The sequence below is a fragment of the Leuresthes tenuis genome, unplaced genomic scaffold (assembly GCF_036924035.1).
Source record: "Leuresthes tenuis unplaced genomic scaffold, fLeuTen1.0.hap1 SCAF_2, whole genome shotgun sequence".
Lineage (NCBI taxonomy): Eukaryota > Metazoa > Chordata > Actinopteri > Atheriniformes > Atherinopsidae > Leuresthes > Leuresthes tenuis.
Window position 1 is genome coordinate 21,820,472 of NW_027325356.1, and position 25,950 is coordinate 21,846,421.

The 25,950-nt window shown below is 39.7% G+C and overlaps 2 protein-coding genes across 11 annotated transcripts in view; both read right to left on the bottom strand.

Moving 5' to 3' along the window:
* sox6 (SRY-box transcription factor 6) overlaps positions 1 to 2,482 on the bottom strand; it is a 129,776-nt gene extending 127,294 nt beyond the window's left edge. For all 6 annotated transcript variants that reach the window (XM_072380650.1, XM_072380652.1, XM_072380654.1 and 3 more), the window contains exon 1: positions 2,130 to 2,482. The gene's annotated coding sequence lies outside the window, so the exon portion shown is untranslated. The remainder of the gene's footprint in view (positions 1 to 2,129) is intronic.
* A 7,580-nt stretch (positions 2,483 to 10,062) lies between these two features.
* plekha7b (pleckstrin homology domain containing, family A member 7b) overlaps positions 10,063 to 25,950 on the bottom strand; it is a 75,340-nt gene continuing 59,452 nt past the window's right edge. For all 5 annotated transcript variants that reach the window (XM_072380643.1, XM_072380642.1, XM_072380641.1 and 2 more), the window contains 13 exons: positions 25,412 to 25,561; positions 24,696 to 24,797; positions 24,277 to 24,388; positions 23,877 to 24,073; positions 22,509 to 22,700; positions 22,303 to 22,420; positions 22,068 to 22,159; positions 20,836 to 21,054; positions 18,214 to 18,441; positions 16,779 to 16,912; positions 15,548 to 15,696; positions 12,409 to 12,546; positions 10,063 to 11,066 (listed from right to left, as the gene is read on the bottom strand). In XM_072380643.1, coding sequence (XP_072236744.1) covers positions 12,422 to 12,546; positions 15,548 to 15,696; positions 16,779 to 16,912; positions 18,214 to 18,441; positions 20,836 to 21,054; positions 22,068 to 22,159; positions 22,303 to 22,420; positions 22,509 to 22,700; positions 23,877 to 24,073; positions 24,277 to 24,388; positions 24,696 to 24,797; positions 25,412 to 25,561 — 1,818 coding nt within the window. In that variant the 3' untranslated portion in view covers positions 10,063 to 11,066; positions 12,409 to 12,421. The remainder of the gene's footprint in view (positions 11,067 to 12,408; positions 12,547 to 15,547; positions 15,697 to 16,778; positions 16,913 to 18,213; positions 18,442 to 20,835; positions 21,055 to 22,067; positions 22,160 to 22,302; positions 22,421 to 22,508; positions 22,701 to 23,876; positions 24,074 to 24,276; positions 24,389 to 24,695; positions 24,798 to 25,411; positions 25,562 to 25,950) is intronic.

Sequence of the window (25,950 nt, forward strand, 5' to 3'; positions counted from 1 at the left end):
TGATTAAATCAGATGCCGGCAGTTCTCTTGTGCGAAAAAAAAAAAAAGAAAAAAAAAGAGAAATTTGCAATAAAAGCCAAGCTGGGTGGGCATCAATGGGCTGAGGACGAATGCCGCTTTTCACTCTTTCCTCTCTCGCTCTTCTGGTGTGCGCCACGCTGAGCTGCACAAGCCGTCAGAGACAAACTCTTACAGACACAGAGCCGAGTGTCCCTGTACAGCAATCAGGACAATGTGCTGAATGGGCAGTCTAATTATAAATGTGCCATTTAGACTTTGCGTTTGGTCTCCTGAACCGCCTTACCTTATGAGGAAACCTGCGTTAACAGCCACAGCGAGACAAAATGACAGCAGGACCAACAAAAAAAAAAGAAAACTTTACCTCGTCACAGACTTTTTACTCTGGAGAACTGAGTTTAGGGGGTTTTAAGGAAAGAGAGCGCGGGAGATGGTGACAGGCTCATTAATTAGCCACAGGTGTGGTAAAAAAAAAAAAAAAAACTAAAAAAAACGCACGTGCTGGGCGTTTGAGAAAGAAAATGAGAATTCGGTTTGAAAAGGAAAAAAAAAAAAGTTTACACTCTCTTCAGACCCGACTCTGCTCTTATTAAGATCTTGCTAAAAGTCCCGCAGCTGTTTTGGAGGGTTGCTTTTTGTACACATACACTGAGTGTGTCCTATTTAGACAAACATCTTAAAATGAGGGGCCGTCTCTGCGCAACACACACACACACACACACTGCTCATAGTCTCTCTTTCACTGATATTGTAGCTAATCCTCCATATATTAAAAAGCTGGGGGGAAAAAATATATATTTTTGACGTTATGTTAAACAAAAAATGTATTTCCTAAATATCAGGCATAGAAAATATAAGAGTTTTCTTTGTGTTCACAAAATTTTTTATTTTTTTTTGTTAAGGCTAAATCGGTCCCTGATTGTTAAGTTCATGTAATGATTCGCCGGGGGGAGGGGGGTGGAGTGGGGGCAATAAGTGATAGAAAATTATTTTAAATAAAAAGCACGTGCACTTTAAGCAGGAGAACTTCTGCCTGCTCAAGCCGGCAGAGCCGAGCTTTAGAGCGTTCGGCTTAAATGGAAAACTGCTCCAGCACATCTACTCTAAATGGACAAGCCTTGCGATTGTTGCATTTAATTTATGACTTATGCATTCTTAAGAGGTCAATTCCCCCGACCCCCGTGAAAGTTGAGGAAGAGCAAATTCCCGAGCTGCGCGGCTTGAAGAAATTCTAGGTTTCGGTCCTAAACGACAACAACAAAAAAAAAAAAAAACAGAAAGAGAGAGAGAGAGAGAGACGTACAGACGACAGACACAGTTTAAGGCCAAAGAGTCAGGGATCGTGTAAAAAAACATGAGCGAAAGCTTGAAATAAACTTGCTCACCTCATATGCTGAGACATGAAACCTACCGGGGCGCACGTCATGGTCAATGAATGGTACCGCTGTGTGGCCAGAAGTGAAACTGCCGCCAGCAGAGTAAAGTTACGGGACATGTAAACACAGCCGCGAAGCCTCCGCCAAATCTTTAAACATTTAAAAGCTGATCGAGAACCGCCACTTTTGTCACTGAAAACGTTACTGATGACAGCGGTCCGGGTTGGTTTACTGCGGCAGTTTACCCTGCGCAGCCCGAGCCCGCTCGCGCGGCTTCGCGCTCCTGAATTAACAAAGAAGAAGAAAACAAACAAACAAACAAAAAAAAAATGATGCTCTCAAACCTTTAGAATTAGGTTTGCCTGTTGTGGAGTTTAGTTGTGATCAAGTTGGATGGTGAAAACAACGCAGACTTACTGGTTTGTTGGGTGAACCCGAGCCAAACACGTAACGCGCCTCTCTCGTCTCGCGTGTGTTCGACTTGTTTTGGTGAAAGCGACGCATCACACAGCCGCAATAATTAAAGTTTGACACTCACGGTCCTCGTGACAAAAAAAAAACTGCCACCCCGGGTCGTTACGCTTAACGTACACTTCCAATCAGTCAAACTGTTCCTAAGCACAAGGCACGCGGGACGCTTCAGTGACAGCTCGCTCGACTTTTAGGATTCAGCGCTGAAACACAAGGTGAAAATATCAGGACAACGTTGAAAAGTACAGCAAACGTGAGCTTTACCTTGATGATGTGAGCCGTGGAGAAGACAACTGTGCGTCCTTTTCCCGTGCGCGAACAACACTACACTCGGCTACACTTTGGAGAAAATGATCACTGGGCTATCTGTTGAGCAAAAACTTGACTCTGCTCACACGGGGCCATATAGGAGGGGATCCCGTAGACTCTCTGAAGTTCGGCTGTCCAAAACTACAAGTACCTTTTGTTGTTCGTCTATCTGCTCTTTATCTTCCTCTCTCACACAGTCAGACAAGAGAAGACTAGGGGCAGAGCTGCTGTCAATCTTGGCAATCAATGCGCGCAGCCATGTCGCAAGTATTCAAAGCATTTCCCGTCGTGCAACATCAGAAAGTGAGTGGCCAGGGCATTGATCTGAGGAAGGCAAAGAGGCAGGACTCCCCCCCCACCACCACCACCACCCCACCCCACCCCCGCCCCCTCCTCCTCCTCCCAGACAAGAGATGCGAGGGAGGGAGGGACAGAAGAGAAGAGATGTGAAACAAGTGAAGACAGGGTGGATGATTGTTTCTGCCTGCTTTTAAGTATGTTTAAAAAGCCAAATGAACATCTGCAGGCGACGAACGCAACGGTCAAGTCAGGGGCGACTTTCCCTTCACGAGATGCTGCTCTTTTCTTCCCACTTTTCCTTTTCTTTTCTTTCTTTCTTTCTTTCTTTTCTCTTCTTTTTTGCTCTTAAATATATGTTTCTGGAGCAGCAATGAAGCGTCGACCTCTCGAGCCCCGAGTGCAAATATTTCCAGAATCCCATTTTTCTCTCCCATGTAGTCAGTTACTGTGAGCTCACGCGAGCAGGTGAGCAAAGAGCCTGAAGAGTTCAGAGATCAGATAACACTTGTGTTAAACGGCAGGATTTATCTGCATGAATTAAATCAGCCCTTAGAAAAATAAATAAATCCAAGGCCACTTTAGATTCCGTTTATGTCATGAGAAGCAAGAAGTTTTGATTTACACGCCGTCCACTATAGATAATTGCCAATTTCATGGTGACCGGATCCCACATTGTGCATGTCAACTTTTGTCTCGATTTTAAAATAATTGTTTTGATAGATGATCACATGAATCAACTCATAAAATCGTCTTTTCACGCAAGGCGTCTCAATTACATCGTCATGGCACATATTCATTGCCGGATGAGTGGATCATTTCATTTAAAGGGATCTTTACAAAAAAAAAATGAGAGACTAATTTCAGAATCAAGCGGCTTCAACTGACAGATCGATTTTTGGAAAGGAACATTTATTGGTGTGTAATTGCAATTGGGGCAAAGTGAGAGAAAAAAGAAGAAATGTTTGCAGTTTTTTTTGTGTTTTACTCTGTTTTAAGAAGCTGCAGCTAAAATAATCAGCGTGCCTCATTGCATGTAGATTCGTTCAATGTGATGCAGACTGATTGCATTGATGAAATAAAAACAATTCCGAGAAAAGCCATATTTACATCTGAAATTAAGGTCCAACGGCTGACCCACGCAGACCACAGGTTGCGATCATTTGCGTTAACAGAAAGCTTTTACAAAGCGGCATTTATCTGTCTCCAATGAACATATGTTTTAGATTATCAGCAGGGCATCGAGGAGGAGGAGGCCCACATATGTCAAACTAAAGAAATTTCAACACAACCGCACACATCAGAAAAGAAGCCCCAGGAAGAGTGAGACAACTGACAGAACAGTTGTAATCTATAAATCAGCTGCAGCATTAAGCAGAAAAAGGGGGACATCAAGTCCGTTGATCAGCATGCCACGAGTAACACATTAAAGAATACAGAAAGTTACTTACAAAGAGAGGAGACAGCTGGAGGAAATTCTGATTGTTAACGGCAGAGTGTCACAGAGCTGAAAGAGGGAGGAGGATGCGAGAAAGAACGACAGAGAGGGGAAGAGAGTGAGAGGAGAGCCACAGAGGGGCAGAGAGAAAGAGAACACACAACTAGACCACAACACAGCATCGTCTCAGACTCCAGAGCACCCGACTTTCCGTTTCTTTCTGTTCCAGGTGAAGTAAAACACACCACCAAAAACAGCGAGCAACGCAAACATGTGCCTTTCATTGCAGGTCACGACTCTTTTTATATATCTATATCTATATCTATATCTATATCTATATCTATCTATATATATATATATACGTGTGTGTGTATAGTGTGGGATATCAGAGATGTTCCTGCTGACAGTTGCTTGAAGGAAAAAAAAATCAAAAGAAAGAAAGAAAAGTCACTTACCTTCACTAACTTTTGGTCTTCTTGTGCAGAAACTTTGAAGTTGAGCACAACAAGAGATTCAACCGAACAATCTGACGCACAGCACCTATAACAGCGGACAGCTTTGCCCAACACGTTTGTCACTTATGGTGAAAATATGAATAATTCTACAAAAATCTAACATGACCATTTTCAGATCCATGAATGACGGTTGCTGTGTGTTGTCTGCTGCGACTACAGCCACTTTAACAGCGGGCATTTGTTCCACCGTCCGGACTGAATTGTGTGTTCGACGTGCCTCATACGCCACCTTTTGGACACCGGGGGAAGTGCACGCAGGTGCCCTCCGTCCTGCAAAAATCGGATAACTGAAAATGAGACAAAAATAAAGCCCATTTACGGGCCTCGTCTTTGTGATTTTTAAGACACATGTCTTACTCCTTTAAAGTACATTTTAATGGCCTTCAGTGTACCACATGTTCAATTTGCCTGTGAAGAAATCAAGCGCTTTGGATTACATTGACGTTATCTTTTTAAACAACGGTTTGGAGTGTGCCAGAAAAAAAAGAAAGAAAGAAAAGAAATGAGTCATTGCTCATTTGTTTAACTATTTATTCCCAGACTTTAATCTGCACAGTTCTAGATGATTGTGCAGTCGAGCAGGTGCCAGTCAGAGCTAGATAGACTACTATTTTTTTTACAGATGTGACTGTAATGGCTTCCTCTTTGTAGCTCAGATGGTTGTGCATGAAGCCCGCGTGAAAAGCTAAAAGACAGTCCAACTTGTTGGGGGGTAAGGCAGACACATTTGCATACCCTGTGAGTCTTTGATGCATCTTCAAATTCAAGTCTAGCCCATAAATATTTGAAAAGGAGAGTGCATGAAAATCAACATTTTTGTTACATTAAATTAACATGTGTTCTTCTCCTGTTCTGCATGGTTAATTAGAGAACACCATTCAGTCAGTAAGTGAGGATGAGGAGTGAGGAGGGAGGTGTATTGCTTTGATTACTGTGCAGCCAAAGCAGGTTTTAAAGGTGGGCTGCTGATTCATGCTTAGGTATACAGTGATTAGTATTCTCAATGAGGATTCACAATTACCTAAATTATAAAAGAGGTAGACTCTAAAACCTCTGCTTTCAACCCTTGACCTTGTTAAACCAGTTAACAATCATGTCTTTGTGTGGGACAAGACTTTGCTTTAACTCATATTTTAGTATTTATATGCAGCACACACACGGAAGAATACATTATTCATGACACACTCTGATGTAGTTGTCATTAGATATGAGGCAGTTTCTAAGCATTTCTTGTTGTCATTGTTAAACCTATGGAGCAATCAGAACTGCTTTACTAAGAGGTAGTAGTTGGCTGATACACTCTATGCATTGAAGATATGATTGAGACGTCTCCAGTACTTCTAAATATATCCATAAGCAGGCGATGAACAGTTCTAAACACAGCAGGTATTTTAACACACTGTAATATATTCATCTTTATGTATTCCTAATCAGCATGTGTAGCCATCCATTCTGAATTTAGGGCTGTGCAGATGTTTGCCTTAACACAAGGGGAGGTGTGGTGGTCTCCATTGGCAGTTCTGCTCTGTATTTATTTGCAGGACTGAGAGCACTAATTAAATTAAATCAGAGTGTTAGAAAAAAAAAGCTGTTGATATATGTTTCAAATGTCATTTCTGTGTATAAATACAGGCTATGTTAATCTTGATTTGTAAACAGCCACCCAACTCATGTAGAAGTATTGCCATGAATTTTTACAGATGCTCTCTAAAATAAAAAGTGTACAACACACCGACTTGTCATCGGTGAGAAGTGCACGCTTTGCCCACTGACAAGGTCCAGTTGTAAAAGAACACATCCACAAAAGTAACAAAACTCAGGGAATGCCAAATCACGCAATTAACTCCAAAAGTATTTGCATTCATGCAAATCATCTCCCTCCCAAATGGACTTGCAATGTGGGATGCTCTGTTCTCATTAGTTGACCCAAATCTCTTCCTTGTAACTCTGGATTTCATCAAAGTTTAGTCAGGATCTAATATTTCCTTTCAAGTTAACAGCGGACCACTGATTAATCATGTTTGAATAAGGAGTGCAACATGCCAATTCTAATTATATAGTTATCAAGGACATCATCACAGAGGCTGTGCCAACAATAATACAAATTTCCATATAAACTCATGAATACTGACCAATAATACATGGTAATGTATTTCTAAGCACATTACCCAGAGTCTGTTATTTGAAGTTCAGTCAGGAATGTCGACACATGAAAACTTTTCTTGTTCTTCGTGTAAAAATAAGATAAGGAGCAAATCACCTGCACGTGTGGATTCTCCTTCTTCAGCAAATAACTTAAAGCTTTTCTGTGTTTCAGCAAAACACATTTTCAAGTTGCAACGGGATTTTTCTCCTGAAGAATTTCTGTGCATTTCTTTATTGCTGATGCGTTTAAAAAAAAAAAACAAGACTGATGCGTAACCATTACATTGTTCTGCAGATCTGAGGATACAAGATGCACTGCCTTTTCATCGCAGTAAATTTCACTTACTGTAGTTTAGTGCATGTGTGTGTGTGTGTGTGGAGCTGCAAGATTAAAGAGGAAGCCCAGGGGCATTTGGTTCATTTGCAAAGCAATTGCTTTTATGTACAAAAAGCCCAATTCACTGTAGGTATTGTAAAATCCTTCCGTTTAAGGAACATGAGATTAATTCATTGTTTAAAGTAACAGCACATTCTCAACTCACACTTAATCATTTATGTTGGAGGAATAGTGTCCTCCCACGGTTCAATGTATCAGTAAACAAATGTATTTTGCACAAGTTAATTGTATGACAGAGCGTTTGTAAAAGCTAACAAAGAAGCTTTCAAATAAAATATGTTTTAAATTCTGCATGCAGTTAGGCCAATCTGGTGCAGCATGACTATAGTTCAGCCTCCCCTCTATTCTTTTTATAGCATGCACACATGATGGGAAGAATATTCAGTGATTCCTCACTCTTAAATAATTCAACAAATTCCATTTCTTACATATTAAAAAATGTACCGTATGTGGAACTTGAAAATGATAAAACAGCATAAAACACTATTTTAAAATCAAAGCACCTATTGCATTGGCTCTCTTGGTTTTGTATATGTACAATTGGACTAGAATCTGAGATCCCCACAGTGTGTAAAGGAGGCGCCAGAAGTCTTTCCACTGTAGTCTAATCCTCAGACATCCACGGCAAGTAACAATGATATTTATGTGAATGGAAAAAAAAGGTATCACTGGGAATCGCTATTGAATTTTTCCTCTCTTTTCCCTTCTGTCATGGGAAAACTGTGAATATGTTACAAATGCATTGTGCACCGCAGTGAACAACAGATCTGAGAACAAGGTCAGAAAGAGGCTCTCTCTTTCAGCCAAAAAAAGAGAAAAAAACTGACAGAAAAGAACAAAAAAGCGTTCACCAAATCAGTGTCAATTTAAGCCTACTACAAACACTGACACGAGACTGTTTTACTTCAAGATTTCAAATGAGACATTTTATTTACTGCTACTTATTATCTTTTATTTACATGTGCTAAAACGACTCTCAAACAAACAAACAACCCTGTCAGGATTCTGAGCAGCAGTCTCTCCTCCTCTGGAAAAAAGCATTTCAGAAGCCAGTAAGTATTTAGTAAAGGATTAATGCGGGAGGCCTTGATTGCGTTTAACAGAACAGGACCCAATTAGCATAATAGGCCCTCTTTCATTCTCTTTGAAGTCCAGAGCATAGAATAACAAATGTATGAACCACCAGCCAAACGTCAATACATGGAAATGCCACAATCCTCAGTGGAGGGTCTTGGGTGAATTTTTTTTTTTGCAGAAGGTGGGAAAAACATCCCACTTTTTGCTAAATAAGCAGCACAGAGGATGCGATTGGTCTTCCAGCCACCAGGGCCAGCAGGCTCTGTGGGGCCCTGATCCTGGAGGAGAGATGGAGGCAGAGAGGATGCGGCTGCTGAGGGAGGTGCATCCTTTCTCTCAGGTGCTTTCAAAGCGCACCATGATGTGTCGAGTGAGAGTAATTACTCTTCAATTAAAGATAAAGATGTCACCTGGGAGGGAGCTGAAACACAAAGGCTCACTGAGCAGGGGAGAGCGAGGGCACCATACAGTTTAAAGTGCGTACCACATCCTATTGCTAAATGCAGCAGGGTGGTTCCTGATAACTGTAACATTATAAATATTTGTGCTGAAAGCTGCAGCATTTGGTAATAACAGCATAGTTGCACCTTCTATTTAAAAAACACATTCTCTATATTATTTTCCTTTTGAACCTGAAGTTCAATACATGTATTTCTCAGAGGTTTCTTTTACAATTGCGATGCAGACACAGTTCATGATTTAAAGATATGAATCTGTACTTCAGAATCCAAAGTTATTAGCATCCACCTTCTTGGTTGAAAATACATGGAATTAAAAATGCCCTTTTGAGATGGAGAAAGCTTTGAACTTAAGAAACATTTCAAGAAGCCTCTCTCTTTTTTTTGTATTGAAAGTTCACCTCCTTTGAGCATGCCATAGTTTGGTTCCCTTTTCAAATAATAGAATGAAGTTTAATAGGTTGAGGCAATCAATGTGAAGGTTCAAAGAGAATCTGGGAGCTATGAAGCGTGCACAGTTTGTACTTTTCCTTTGTACATGATTTGAATAAAGACACAGCTGATAAACATCATTAAGGAAACATAATTAACAAAGGTTATTTTAGGTTAAATGCTGATAATTAAGTAAAAATCACAAATCTGGAATTTCAGATGAGGAACTCTGGAAATCTGTGACTGTTGTCAGACTTTTATTTGGAAAGGAATCTGTGTTCTGGCTGTTCCTTTGACTCTGGAGATATTCTTCTTTTGTTGAACAGTGTGACGGCTTTTAATGACTGTCATCATTACTCTCTTCCTCTCATAAATTTGCAGTGGGCTGACTTGGTGACTGAACAACACCAGCGGCAGATTTGTCCCAACAAATGGTAACAAAATCAGAGACGTCTGGTTGGTCGTACAACAAAGACTAAAAGGGCTGTATTTATTCAGTGCTTTTCTAGTCTTGTTGACCACCCAAAGTACTTCTCACTAAAAGTCACATTTTCTTCAGTCATGCAGCACAACTTTCTATATCAACTGAGCATATTGTCAGAGAGACAGTACGGGGGCCAGTATCTCGAGGAGCCAGGGATCAAACCACAAATCAAACCATAATCTTAGCCAACACCAATTAGGGATAAACAATCGCACTGACACATATTTGATATCAGTCGATAAAATCAAATAGCAGTCCAAAATTAATAGTGACAGGCACATAAAGTCAGATTTGTCTTGGTTGTTAGCTGTTGTCAGAAATATCTCAGGCAGAGCATCAGCCAAGGATGTCATAGTGTGATTAAGTTTAGTTTTACATCAAAGTATTATGTTAAGAAATCAGATGTTTTAGTTGAAGGCAGTTTTGTGGTCTTCTCTGGCAAAGAGAAGCTGTAATCACATGATAATTCCACCATAGAGGAAGCTTTATGCTCTCTGCATTTAGGTGGAAAACATATCTATCTATATATATATATATATATAGATAGATATCAAGATCAACATTTGATAAAAAATAAGTAGAAAAATATGGAAATATCAGAAAACAGTAAAGTCAAATATAATGGATCCTTAGGAACAACCTTGACTGCCAGGGTGAGTTGTCTCTATAATGGCCCAAATCTGATAGGTGACAGGGAACAATACATCCCAAGATACATTATGAATGGCACCCCACAATCTGCTAAATGATCATCAAGTCATACAGAGCCCAGTCTCTATTGTTGCCAGAATTAACGGTCTGTATGCATTGATCCAGAGAAGGTTCAAATGTGCATTTCCCTTGAAATGCCTTTGACTTTTGTCCATTCGGCTGAATAGATGTGGGTGTATGCTATGTGATCCAACTGCACTATACATGGCATTCAACTCATTCAGTTCAATTTGAAATAAATTTAAATAAAACAAATGAATACATATGTAATGAACCAGATTCTGTGTTAATATCTTTAATATTTACATCTTTATAAATCTCATTTTCCCAACCTTCCCATGTCACACAAAAAAATATGTCGAAGGTTATTTTCATCCCGATGTAAGCAAAAATAAAAGCAATTTTGGCAAGCCTAAAGAAGACTGGCAGTGCTACAGTACATACACATGAGATTTCAAGTGGTTTGGTGTAAGAACATGATCTGAGTACTGACAAAAATATTATTTTCATGATGCATTATGTACCTGTTGTTCTTGACATTTATACTCAAAGAAAAGAAGAAAAACAGTTGCAAACTGCAAAAGAAAAGAAAACTCAGTTATATCGTGGTATGCGGTACAGTGTACAATTCGAAAGTGCAATCACCTGTAGAAAATAGTCTTTATTATTATGAGATTAACATTTGTTAGACACTTCCATAGCTAATAAGTACAGCAACTCCCAAATCTTCAGTTTTTCTCAGGAAAAATGCTTTCAGCAGCAGCTAGAAACACTTTAGTCGAGTCGGTGCTGAATGAGCCTCGAGTTAAATCTTAACTACCGTTTTTCTGTCGCAGCATATAAAGATGCCTCGATCAAACAAAATCCTCTGTTCTTGGAGAATCCAGCAGCCTGCTGTCTTTGTGGAGTAGCACCTCAGTGTCCAGAAATTGCTTGAGCTGAGAGGTGACGAGAAAGACAAAAATCGTAAATATAAGAAACAGGACGGCATGAGTTAAATTCATTCAAATTAGATCTTGCTCAGGGTTTTCTTACGGTTTTACGGCCTTAAATGAATGAATCATAAAAAGTCTTTTACTGTCTTTTAAGAGCGTTAGGATGCAACATACCTGCACATTACTGAAAAAGACATCAGAAGACAGTCTAACAATGTCAGACCGGAGGCAAACATAGCTGCCACACAATGGCAAATGGCAAATAATGAATAAATAGTGTGTATGAATGAGTAAACACAGCCTTCTACATGATTTACACAGTGATATAATCTTCCACTCTTCATTGTATAAGTTGAAACACTTGGAACTAACACAGAAACAGCTACGAAGGCTCTTGTGTGGAGGCTGCACTGCTATCGGTTGGCGAACAGCTGTGCCAAGATGCTGCAGTTTGGTTGCAATTCTGTTTCGTTAATACTTGATATAAATTCAATGTGTAGTGCCTGGCTGTCTGGGAGATCTTTAGAGACATACACAAAACAACTGCTTTTTCAATGTTGGATGTGAGAATACTAGAATTTTTTTTGTTTTTAACCACAAGAAGAACAACAATGTACAGAAAAGCAGTTCCCAAGTATTACTGATGCCTTACAGGGTATGTTATTGTATGTACTAATTATGCCTGACAGAATCTAAATGATTCCATGCTCCTACTTTATCACATCTGCATTTGCTGCATCTCACTGACAAGTTAAACCTGTAACTCGATGAATAGTTTGTCCACGCCCTGACGTGATAGAAACCTTTGCTAATATTGGCTGCTGGATGTATTTTTAGCCTTTTAAAAAGCCATAAAAATTAGACAAGCCGTCGTTGTACATTTACAGTTACAACAGTGATATGTTTAGTTTTCTTTTTTTTTTTCTGATTCATTGCTGCCAGGCTACAGATGGGGAGATAATTGGTGTCGAGGAATGCAGCTGTGCTCAATACTGAACCGTCAAGGTGCTAAATCAAAAGGTGTCTCCTTTGTTAATTACACACAATGGTACAAACAGCCACGTTCTTTTGAGGCCCGTCTTCCCTCTACTATCTGTAAATATTTTGGCAGAGGTACAAAAAAATAAGAAAAGAACAATTTACACACAATTATCACAGTGGGATGGGCAAACTGCCTGCAGATGTTTATTTTGATTGTAATGAGAGCAGAGGCAGGGCTTCCCTAACATCAATGTGTTTCCTCCAATCACAACAGAGCAGCAAGCACACAGTGAGCGCTGCTGTTTGAGAGAAGTGGTGAGGCCTCGAGAACAGTAGCACCATAAAACATGCAGTTAGGTCTTACTTTAGTTTTCACATTAGACAAACGTGTAGTGAATTCCGTTGTTTAGAGGAGAGGGAGGCGCCACAGATACAGGAGGGAGAGGAGGAGGCGGAAGAGGGGGCGGGGGAGGAGGGGAAGGCATGTTAACCTGTGGTGGGACTACAAGGAGAGGAGAAAATGAGAAGAGAGAGAAAACAACACTGGTTGTTAGTTATGTTAGTTAAGAAACTGAAGGCTTACTAAGAACACGACATAACTATAAACATATTTAACATGTGTAAATTACAAGCACACCCTCTGTGATCTACATAATAATCAAACCAGAGATGGGAAACATAGATCAGGAACCTGTACTATTATGCAGGATCAACATATAAAGCGTATTTTCTGCTTATCTGGTTTAACTAACCCTTACAATGGAGATCTTGCTAAGGTGTTACTACGATGCTGGTTATCAACTCAATAAGCTGATCAGTATCGCTGCCACATTTCAGTAACTGCATGTGCTGGAGCTTTATTCTTGAAGCTTTCTGTCAGATGCGACACGAGCTGATTTAAAAACTCTTTGCACTAAACATGAGAACAAACAATTAGTCAGCTTCTTTTGTAAATGTCTCAGTTCATTCTCTGTCGCTCAGGCTCTAAAATACTAAATAAAAAGGGTTTTAGTTATTTTATAAATGGATGCAGATATGAATGTACAGACATCATTTGATGCAGTTTGGCAAGTCTGATATGCTGCACACTCAAGCTCTGTAAGAGAAAATGACTTTTATGGTTCTGTGATTTCAAGAATAAAAATAAATAATGTTTGTTGCAAATCTATAAAAGTCTGCAGGAACAGGGTTTTGAATAATCAATCTGTTTTAGGTTACTTAAGTGTTGAAGAGCCTCTCTTCCTGTCCTTGCACTGATGTCTTTTTTAATTTGTAATTTTCAAAGAAAAGAAAACTTGACTGGTCAGGAGGTGGCATTTTACATGTGTTGAACTCGTACCCCTAAAAGGAACCTGCTCTGGAATAAGTTAGGTCTTTACAGTTTAAGTTACCATGGCGATGCAAAACATGAACCAGCTTCGCGGCACAAAAAAAATCGAGAGCTAAATGGAAAGTTAGCTCACTGAAGCCATTAAAGCCTGCTTCATAGCAAAGGCTCAAAATGTTTCTATATGTCAGTACGTTTACATGCGCAGATAATCTCAGCTACAGATTTAGCGTGACCTCGCAATTTACACGACTGTCCTTGTCTCAGTATATAAGCACGGGACAGGAATCAATTTATCAAACAAAGTTCATCCTACACCACAACAACAGATGCCGATATGTTGCCAAGAAGCTTGTTACAACGGGACGGGACTTTTACGGTAAAAAGAAAAAGACAAAACATTTTAGCTGGCAGCACATTGGTATCATGTGGAGGCTGAATCAGACAGCTTATATGTTTGTTCATTTAATACCATCTGTATTAAATGTTTTTTAGACATATTTATAAGAATATTCAAATCAACAGGAGTTGACCAAAGTGCTAAACAACTAAAATATATGTTTCAACTACAACTAAATTGCTATCTTGTGTGATTATTGTCCGTTGTCACCAGCTTCTTCTTCTGTGTATCGGCTTTTCTGTCACTCTGTCCACGCCAAAGCCCGCAATGCGGAACTGTGGAGAATGTCCTGAGATTAAAGGCCAGTTTAAGTCCCAATGAACACGTGCAGGAGTAATTAAACACCCTACTGTATATTCTGGTTGTGTTAGTCCAACTTGAAAAATTCAACTTGGTGAAACTTCAGTCAGACAAATATATTCAACACCTAAAAGAAACGTAAAAAGACGTAATATTTGCAATCACAAAGAAGATCATCAGAAGTCAAGGTTGCGCAAATTAAGTTTATTGTTGAACGGTCATCTGATGATGTCGGCTTTAAGAAACATTAATGGAAAATGGAAAACGTTGGTAACAAAACCCAAAACTAAGATTTACTGTCTGCAAACGTTTGATTTCTTTACTCAAAAAGAACTTCAAGCATTCATCGTTCATTACCAACATTATTCATATTCACAGTTTTTTTTTTTTTTACAAGTAACGGTCAATAATTACAACTAAAGAATTTAAAAAGAGCCATATGTTTGCAATCGTGATCATCTTTGTGATCATATGCAATCACAAAGACAACATTCATTATCTGTTTAAAGCAACGAATCCAGCCATGTACTTCACTGTAAAACTGTTTATCATTACGGTGAAGAATATTCCTGCTTTTATGCCAGTAGCACTGAAGTCTCTCGTGCATAATATTGTGAAAAAGACTCAGGGGTTTTGAAAGCGCACCAGCAGACCTCACCAAAGGCAGAAAAAGTCATTGATTCAGTCTGCACTGACAAGGTGCCACCAGTTACATTCTCTGGCACTTCTCTATGCTGGAAATAATGTTATAATTGTTGACTTTGCTTCACTGTGCATATTAAGCTTCCACACATGCTGACAGCTTGAGTGTTACTCCCTGTGACAGATATTTACTTGTGCATGCATGATTGTGTGCGTGTGTGTGTGAGTGTGTGTGCACGCGAGTGAGCAAGGCAGACAGACTGACAATCTGCAGCAGCTAGAGTGAAAATTAACTCGCCTGTCTGCTGTAGAGTATGAAAGAGATGAGATGTGAGCGCGGTGTCTTTTATGCAGGTTCAGAGCTACGTTCAAAGCAGCAGCAACGGCATGCAGATGGAGAGTAGAGTTTGACTGGGTCATTGATCAGCACACAAAATGGCCTCATCAAGCGATTCCTCCCCCGTCTAAAAGATTCTACACGGATTGCAATTAGAGACTATCTGAGCCCCTAATAAGGAATAATGTTCAGTTATTAGGAAATGAACAGCCTTATTGCTTGACTCTGCACCTTACGCCCCTCTCATCAATCCAGCATTCTTTAAAGGCTGCTTCCCTCTCTTGATTTCTTCTTCACCCAAAACAAGTCAGTTTGATGCCAGGAGAAATGTTACACAAACTATCAGCGTTGCTTTGCTTTTTTTCTTTTGGAAAATCACACAAATTATTTCTATAAGTGTTTCCGTGAAATAATCCCCCCACCCCCCCGCTCTTACTGAACTAACATGTATAAGCCACACCAGCCTACGGAAAATGATTCCATATAAAATGACCAACCTGTGACTAGTTTGCTCTTGAGCGAGGCTTCAGAGGCGAGAGCGTAGGACATGGTGATGATCCTCTCCTGCTCCTGAAGAGCTGAGTCGAGCGCCACCAGCCCCACCTCAGGCTTCTCTGCAGACACTGCTGGCGCTATGTTTTGTACACTGTCAAAGAAGAGAATTAAAACCTTACTAAATGTGATGCATTGGTAATTTGTGCTTACTGCCGTAAGGGAAGTCTCTGGCAACATGCAAAGCAGGGAAGTTGGAAAAAGGTTACAAGATTTTAGATGCAGGTGATAAATTAAGGGAAAATCTGAACCTTTTATCCTTAACGGAGAAAAACTGGGAGCTCTGTAAGGCTATAGATGGAGGAGGCACTACAAATAAAAAAAAAGCTGATCGGAGGGATCACGTTTAATTGACAAAAAAGCACTCCTTTGTTGATTTCTGAATTTAAGAACCTTTGAATCAAGACCTTTGTAATTGCTGGAACTCCTCAGGGAGATTTTGGACCAAACAGCTAAACAGTGATCTCCACTACCATCATCAATAGCAGCACTGAAGCTTTTCTGGTGGCTTTAGTGTTTAACCTTACCCATTAATTCTTACTCTGAGATTATTTAGCCAAACTGCCTATCCGTGGTATACCCAAAGTAAACTGAGAGCTGTTGTTGAACCAAATAGTAAGTGCTTGATTTTGGTCCCCTTTGAAAGTGAATACTGATTTTTTTTCCCCAGTTAACATCAGTAAGTTTTACTGAGATTGGAGTAAGTTACAGATGTTTGAACACACTGACCTTTTTTATCTTTTTTTTTTGTGATGACACAATCAGACAGCCGTCTGATGTCTTATCCAGTCCAAGTTAAAATTTCATAAAAATACACAAAAGATTAATGTTTTCTACAGGTTTCATAAAGATTGTCCTGGTGGTCCTGTTGATTCTTTAAGCCTGTGGACACAACATTGGAGCTACTACAGGCTTTCGTGAGAGTCAATCAAAAGCTAATGACGAGGGATAGTGCTCAGTGGTAGAGGCTAGGAGAAAAATGCTCCTTAATGTTAGTTTTTCCTTTGATTTGTCATCTGTCCTATTCCTATAAAATGTCAAATGTAGGATGATCATTTGCAAAGAAAGTTTGAAATTGAGTCCTTTGGTTTAACAGGCAGTTTGGAAAGCTACAAGGCCTTCTTTAAACTCCAGAATCTGTTGTTTGCAAGCAAGACTCAGTCATACTTTAGGTACCTGGACTTAGCCAAAATGGTTTTGATGCGCTCCACCTTTCGATGACGCTCCTCCACCTCCTGAGGACTGAGAGGCTCCTCGGGCTCTGGATCCACATAGCGCTCTGGGATCAACACTTTCTGAGGCTTTGAGAGCTAGGAAACAGATGCAGTCAGTGTTAAGATCTGTATAAGGTCACAAATAAGTAACAAAAAAAAAGTAATCATTTGCAAAACTCTTAGCTTAGTTAAAAATTTGCATTAATGATATGCAAATGGATACGGGCAGAATCTACAGAGTTGACCATAAAGCAACATATATAGTAAGTTGTTTATCTGTTTCTGATCTGGGGGGGAACAAGACAAGTAATTGCACAAATTCAATGAACTTAAAATCTGTTCATGTTATCTGAAATTATGCTAATTTACATTTGAACCACCACTGTACTCCTCAGAGAGAGAGATGCTGTCTAGTACAGGCAAATGTTGCAGCACTCACAGGACTACTCACTGTGTGACGTAAAGCTCACACACCCAGTGCAAAAAGGCATTATTTAAACTGTCAGTGCCCCGCCAACAGTTCACTGCTGTGCTGCTCATTTTCCAACAGCTCTGCAAGACAAACAACTTCTACTGCCGTTCACATCATTTCATAAGCGCTCCCCTCTTCCAGCAATCCAGTCATGCTGCTTCAGCACAACATTCTGGAGAAAAAAGTCAATTTTGTTCCCCGCTGCTGTTCATCAGCCATTCACCTAAAATCAGCATTAATGTTACCTCTCTTAGATGTTTGATTCTTATTGTGCATAATGGCCAGTCTGGCCAGTCTCTTGGAGCTCACCAGGGTTAAATTTGTGAGAACACAACAACTCTGGAAGCCAATCGCTGTCAAATCAGGAATTTAGTGGTGGAAAGTTAAAGTTATATTACAAGTTGTACTGTACTTTTAATATAGTAAAATATCTCAAAATATTTGTCTATGAGTGGTAGAGGTTTGGGATTTTTCAGTGAGGACACAGGCAAGATCATTAAAGCACAAAAAAAACTTTTATAGAAAAAACATCAACGTTTGAAAATGCATTATAATGCACGACCCATTCATATGTCAGTCAAATGATTCCTCTGAAAATGGTCAGCTTACAAGGGCTCAGCTTAAATTAAGTAAAAAAGAAGCCAATGTCCAGAGAAAAAATGTGAAAGACCTTCAAAAAGCCTGGAGAATTGTTACTCATGATGACTTTAAAAGTCTGGCAGCTTGGAAGCAAAATGAAGGGTGATTCAAAACATTAACACATAACTGTAAGTTGCGTTATTTTTCACTTTTTCAACAGTTGTTACACACAAACACAAGCTCACTTTTGCTGTATTCACTTGAGCTTTTTCTACCATGACGGCCTTTCAGTACCGTTATGATCTCCCCTCTGCTGTTATTCTTAGTTCAGAAAACGATATCTTACTTCTTTGTTGAGGTCCAGGTCATAGTCCAGCGGTTCTAGGTCAACCTCATGTGAAGGAGGGGTTGTAGTCATGGAGTGGAAGGTCAGCCACTCGTCAGAGTGTGAGCGGGGTCTCTCTTTGTGCTCAGGAGGTCTTTCCTCCCCCTGGACACTCCTGACTGCCTGAGCCTCCTCCCCCTGAACAGCTCTCTCGAGCAACTGCAGGTCAAACTCCTGCTCTCTCTTCCACTGGACAACGCACACAGGAAAGACACAGAGAGTGAAACAAACTAAAAGTGAAACCGACTTCTTTCACTTGCCTTCAGATCTCACATTCACATGCCTAAGATCTCACTTGAATCTAATATGACTGTAAAGGCTGTAACAAGTGTTTCAGTGTGTGAATGAAAAAGAGAGGGAACATGCATATGTGGGTATGCATGCTTGCATGGAAGTGAAAGCTCTCAAAGCGCAGTATGCTGAGATCCTCTACAACAGTGATAGGGAGGACAGCAAGATGCCACAGATATAAACAGGCACAAACACTTTCACCGTTTCACCGAACATAACCACACTGTGTGTGTTCACGTAAAAATATATAATAAAAAAAACATGGCAATAAGAGTTCTTCAGAAAATAATGTTTATTTTCTTTTGTTTTTGCAACATTAACATTTGAAAAAGGTCAGATACCTGTTTTTATCAGATAAAAACAGATGAGCAAACACTTAAGCTATGTTCTGATATGAAATGGAAGTTATTTGTGTTATTGCTGCCTTCTTTTCTGAAAAAGATGAATGATAGATGGGACGACAGTAAGTCCCAATTCACTCAGCACATCTTTATCATCATTTAAGTAAAAACTAATTATAAAATCTAGTAAGAAGATGAGGTGCATGAAAATGTTTTGGTCAGCAGAAAATAAGTAGCCACTTCCTATCTCTTCCACAATCCCACACAGACTCACACATACAAAGATGGACTGCTTAGAGACAGCAACAGCGCTCAAGTCAGGAACAGCAGGCTCTCATATCTAAATGAGTGAGACATGACTCTGTTGAAGAGATTAAATCTAAAAGCAAAAAAAACAGGAAGGTAGTAACAGTGTTAACAAGACATCACAATGAAAAGTCCAGTTAGAAAGGGTACGAAGCTATGGACAAAGAAACATGAGCACCAACAGCATCCAGAAGTTGAGAGAATGAGGAGGGGATGACACTGAATGCCTATGTCTGAGGTAATTAGTGTGTTATCTCTTCACAAGGTAAGATAGATGATTTGTATTTTGCATTCCAAGCAAAAATATATCTATATATATACAACCCATAATCAGAAAAAATTGTGTGACCATACGGAAAATGCAAAAGAAAAAAAAAATAGCTGGGATTCTTATACATGAGATGACTATGTTTTGTGTCATAAACTTAATTTCAACTGTTAATATACATCAATTATTTGGGAAAGAAGAAACTAGGTAAAGAAATGTATATATATTATTTCAAAGGGGCAATATTGGTTAGTGACTGTAATAATGATCTGGTACAAAAGCAGCATCCACAAATGGCTACGCCTTTGAGGAACAATGATGAGCAGAGGATATCCAGTTTGTTAACAAAAGCATTGGAAAATGACTGACATATTTTCAAACGCAGTTCCACAATGAAAGATTTCCTCTATAGTGCATAATATCATCAAACAACACACGGTATCTGCACGAATTCTAGTGCAGCTAAGCTGGACATCTCTGATCTCTCAGGTGGCACTGCATCAACAACTGCTATTCTTCAGGAGCTTATATAACTTAATGAGCAATGGATTACTATGAGAAACCTCTGCCAGGCACTTTAACACAGAATTACTGTGCAAAGAAGAAGGCCGACCTGCTGCTCACCTTAAGGCGTGTCGAAAGACAAAACACAGATTAACTTGGGTTCATACTGGCCGCATTGAAATAAAGCTCAAAGTTAACGTTTACAATCACCGCCTTTTTTTTTTTTTTTTGCATTTTCCATACCATCCCAACTTCTTTCTTTTCTTTTTTTTAAATTTGGGACTGAACTTACATTAAATGGAAATCTGACCATTTTCACTTTATATCAACAGTTCTCTGCATATATGTAAGCGCAGTACACACATTTGTGCTACATTTCGTTCAGTAGAAAATGTCTGGCACTTCTCTAAACCGGCCTTTTTCACAGAAGATATCTGAATATGTTCCCAGAATGACAAGCACAGTTGTAAATAATATCTAATTATTCCTTTAAGTCTGAGGGCCCTTGCTTTCTGAGTGTTGGCTTTCTGTCATGCAGACATTCTTAGAGCTGCATTTAACCAAGCCAACGTCAACATCATAAGTAACACTTGTATTCTTTCATACTAATTATGGTGAAACAACTACAGTGAAAAAAAGCCCAAAAACCTTTCAATGGCAGAAAACAACATGCATTGAATAATCACAGTTAGAGCGACACAGTGAGTTAATGTTCTGCACTTATTTAATGGGTTGTTTTCACTTTGTAATGTAAGCTAAATAAAAACTGGATACACTGAGTAAAGGCATGCATTACTACTGAAGATCGTCACTCTCAGATTGGTTGTCGTCATGCATGAGAGTGTGACGTGAGGTACTGTTCTAGTAACATACTGATCCCAAGTCTGCCGAAAGTGGGCGTGAGGAAGAGGCACGCGGCGATGAGGACGCGTGACGGTCTCCGTGACTCAGGGTGCGTTTGCGCTGGCGGACGAGGGCCTTCTGGTGCCTCTTCATCCTCTCTAACTGCTCATCAGCACTCATCTTCCCCCTCTGCTGCTGCTGCACCGCATCCCCAGAGTACAGACGCTCCAAGGCACTTTTCTGTCTCTCCTGAGAGGAGTGGGAGGAATTAAAGTTGAAAAGAAAGACGAAAAGGTGCAGCAGATGGCAAAAAAAAAAGTGAAAAGAAAAAAAAAAACCTGATGAGAAGGTAAAAGCGAAGTTACTCTTATGCATAATCTCAAAGATTTAAAAAGGAACATGGTACAGATTCAGCTCATACATCTGAGACAAGTGAGAAAGGAAGTGGGGATTTAAATACATTTTGAAGATGGCTGTTAGTTACAGAATAATTACATGTCATTGTTACTCATCTCCCACTAAAGCTGTGGCCTGTCAAAGCTTTCATACAGAGAGATTACACCAACATACAAAGTTCTTCTATCTGACTAACATATGTGTCACCAAAATACAAAATTGAAAAAATGTGACCTTTCTTTTTTTAAATGTTTTCATTTCTTTGAGTGGAAGCTTGCTTCAGACAAGATGTCAAACCATGGAGGCCCTTAGGTACTGTATTTATTTATTCATTAATTGTATTTTATCTATTAAATTATTTTTCCTTATGTTTCTAAATTATGCAGAGATGCATGGTCCGCTAGTGGCAGAGAAGGCAGCAGGGCTTTACTGTGGTAAAACAACAAGTCCTAACGATCTTAAGATCTGAACGTGAGGACATTTCTGTAAAAAAAACTATTTTACAATATTTTTTACAATTTGCATACGATCCATGTCAGAATGCAGTTACCTTGACTAAAGACGACTTTGGTCCTCCTAATAATACTATACTGCAAACAAAAACTTGTCCCTTGCAACAAATCACCACATTTCACAAACACAACATATTGTACAGTGGCTTCTATCCATATATGGGGGAGGACTTGACAGAGCCAGATGTTTTAATGTGAGCTTTAAATATCAAAGATTTTCTCTCTTGATTAATTCATTCTTGAAGTCCACTGATGTCTAACACTGGAGTGATATATTACTGCATCTGCTGAATCTAATTTGCTTACTCGCTTTATATTACTTTACCATTCTTCACATTTAATTCCGAGCCTTACCTTATCACCGGCTGCAGAGGCTGATCTTCGTAGAGTCACATAAGAGGAGATGCTCGAAGACTGATTCACCCTAAGGGAGGAGCCAGCCGCTCCTGACGGGAAGCCAGCAAATATTAAAAAGACTGTTCTCAGCTTGACATTAATGTATGAAAATTACATATAATTTATGTGAAACACTTGTGTAGAAATGTTGAAATGTTAAAATGATACAAATCCAGGCTCATTATCCATGTACCTCTGCTGGGTAATGTCTGGTATCCTCCATCGTGTCCAGATGCTCCAACACCAGTGTGGCTAGAGCCATCTCCAGCTCCCATGAGCTCTGGATCACTCAAGAAAGGCCTCAGTTCCACCTGAGAGAAATACAGAAAGAAACACATTTAAATGTGGGCATTTAAGTAGAATAAAAAGAAAAATACAAACACAGTGCGTGAACAGTACCTTACTGTCCCCATTGGTGTACTGGCCAATTTCGCGGTCTCTTTTACGTTCATCTGACTGTCGTTTTAGGCCACGTACAGAGGTGTGTCTAATGACTGTTGTCTCCCGGGGCAACGGCGGCACAGCAGGCGGCTGCTCGTCAGGACTGTAGAGCTGAGGTAGAGGAGGTCTGGGAGGCACATCTTCCTCGCTCTGTACACAACAAATGTGAGCGATCCATAAAACATCATTGAAACATAAGGCTGGTTTCACAACGGCGTGTACATTGCTGTCCTCTCTGTTACGGCATTGCTGCGGCACACAAACTACCTGTGTAATTCTTTTAAACACAGGGATGACAGTTGCCCAGCTGCTGAAATAAACCTAAAACCATTCATCATCAACAAACATTTAATAACTGAAATGGTTGCAGTTTTCTGTTAGCTGACAGATCAAACAGTGATTTAGGTAGACTTGTGTTAACTGTAGGGTAATTAATAGCAAAACGTCCTATTTCACATGCTCATCATATATGATACATTAAATAGTCATTTGTAAAGTAATGTGACAAAAACTGACAGAAAAATCTACTGTGGTAAAAAGGTAGCAATTTTCCTTTAGATATAATGGGTTCAATCTAGAAAGGTGGCAACAAAAGACTCAAGTAAAGTAACCAAACTTGTACTTAAAATGAAGTGTTTGCCTTGAAGAAGATCTGTTCCCTCACATCTGCCCCCATTCCCCTGGGCTTTTCCTCCCTGCTACGCTTTGTCACTTCCATTTTCTCACACTGTGAAACTCACCTCGTTCTGATTTTTTGTCATCACTGAACCAGTGGCCTTCTTGCCTGCTACTTTTTAAACCAATAAGTCTGATATAGCCTGTTATTAAAAACCTTTCTGTTCTATCATTCTCCCTGGGAACTAACTCACCCTGTCTCATCTTCACCTCTTCCTGTCTGATGCCCAAAGAGCCTCATCAGAAGTCCCTGCTCAAGACCAACACCTTGACTGCAGGAGTATTATTGGTTTATATTCCTTTCCTTTGTCAATATCACAGCTCCACCGGGATGATATATCAGTCTAATCACGAAACTAAAAGGTTTTAAATTCATCCCCTGTGCATCAATAAATTTGATTCCAATCTGTCAATGGGTCTCATTTAGTTGAAGTCCAGTGCTATATGACTGGTAGACTCCACAGAGGTTTTAGATGTTGTCATAAATAAACAAGCAATTGTGTCAAGCTGTTCTCATAATTTACTCACAGTTTACAGACTAATGGGGGTGAAATAAGTTTTTTCCAAATAGATAGAAAACATTATCTCCTGTATTTTCATAAATAAAAATGAGGAAATGGGGGAAAAAAACAATCACAGTAAGTCACTCACCCACTTAAAGCCACTAAAGACAGTTGCAGAATGGTGTAATAGCTGCTGGTTGGGACTGGAGGAAAGAGGGGGGGTGTGGCTGCTGGGGCTAAGGTGGGGGCTGTGCTGCTGCTGGGACAATCTCATCTCCATAACAGACGGGCTCCCAGACACAGAAGGCACTGATGACACTGACACCGAAGGCACAAATTTCCTCTCTGGGGAATTATAAACATGTAAAATGAGTACACACACAATGTAAAGACCCTGGTTTCTTTTCCTATGGGAAGCATTCAAGGCGTTAGTAAAGAAGATGACTAAGCTGACTAATACAACAGTATGACCTTATGGTTCCTGCTTCATCAAGTAGTCAGCAGTAAAAAGCTTTGTAAATGTGGAGTCCAGGTAGCATTTTCCTCACCTGGGTTGGTAACGGAGGAGATAGTGACTTTGTAGTTGGCTTTACTGGTGCTGAGACCTGCGATAACATCTTCAATCCTCCACAACTCCTTTCTGATCTGGACTTTCTCTTGCTGATCACAGAGAAACAAAAACTCAAACAGTTACATAACGAATATATGCATTCTCTTTAACACATACAGTACATCTGCTTACAGACCAGGGAAAACATGACCAATGAAAAGTCCCCATTTGCCAAAATAGAGATTTATATGGAATTTGACAGATGACCCTCAGAAGAGATAATAGCCGCAACCCATTCTTTGTTTTTTTTTCTAGGGCATATGAAAACCTGTAATTTGTAACTCATTCTCACTCACACCCATGCATGAAAGTGAATGACTGCTTGAGTGAGTTACCAGAGATCACTGAGCCACAGACCTGAGTAAGATCACTTCGGTTCATCTGTCCCTGCAGGGCTGACTTTAGCCAGTCCACATCTCTCTCCAGCCTGCTGTACTCATTCCATGCATTCTCCATCTCCTATAGAACAGAGCAGAACATACGCCATGTTAAAACAAGACAAGAATTAGCTTCTGTAATGGTTTCAACATCTGTGCATAAGCTCATGTGTGATAAGTTAAAATTAGAGGCTTTTTTGTTCTTGTTCTTATTTCGTAAGCGCAAGAAAACAGTTTGAACATATTTTCACATATTTCATCGAAATCAACCTTTACACATAAAGAACGCTGGACATATGTTTGACACAGAACTAAAGATGCCCTGTTTATCTTCATGTAGTCTTGTGCTCTACTTGTAAATGCTGCTTTGAAATAATCATTTTCCATTTGAACACTAAATATTTTGAATATTAGAGAACACTCTGGTCAAAGTCATAGAGAAATGCACTCATTTCTTTCTCTCGTTTCTTTGTGGCATGAGGTTTGTTCCCCAATCACTCATTTTGATAGTCACAGTCAACCTGAAACACTGTGCCAGATGCAGAAACCATCAAACGGGAACAACCAAAAACAGAAGTGAACATCGTGTCTCTAACCAATAAAAACACAATGAACAAGCAGCATGAACTTTTTTGGAGAAGGAGGGCAATGCTTATATCAACTATAGCAAGTCAAAGAAGCTGGAGTTTTTCTTACTGTTGACACTTGAGATATTTCAGCCCTGATGTGGACCACATCCTCTTGTAGCAATTTCTGCTGATAGGCAATTTTTTCAGCATGAGCTGGCTGATCTTTATACTCCTCCATCTGCTGGTGGGAAACATCCAACACAGACTCCAACTTGTCCTAAATAGCACACAACACCCAAGAAACATAAAGCATGACGCTTTTATGGACCACATAGGCTGACAAACACATTTAGGTTCCGATAAAGTCGTGTTTTAGAGTTTGCAAAGGATGCTCTAGAAAATATTTTGTTTTAAATGTTTATCATTGTGTTGTTTTTTAAAAACAGGCTGAATGAAAATGTTCTGTCTCATTAAAAAAAAAAGTCTGGATCTGAATCAGGCCACGCCCGCCACCACTGCTTGGGCTGAGCAGTGCTCAAACAAATGCCACCTTGTGCAGATCTGTGGAAACTATGAATTCAGCTTTGCTCAGACCCAGAATCACACGAGGAGTCTGTCTGTGCATCATAAATGGTGATAAGCACATATAATAGAGTCTCAAGTGGA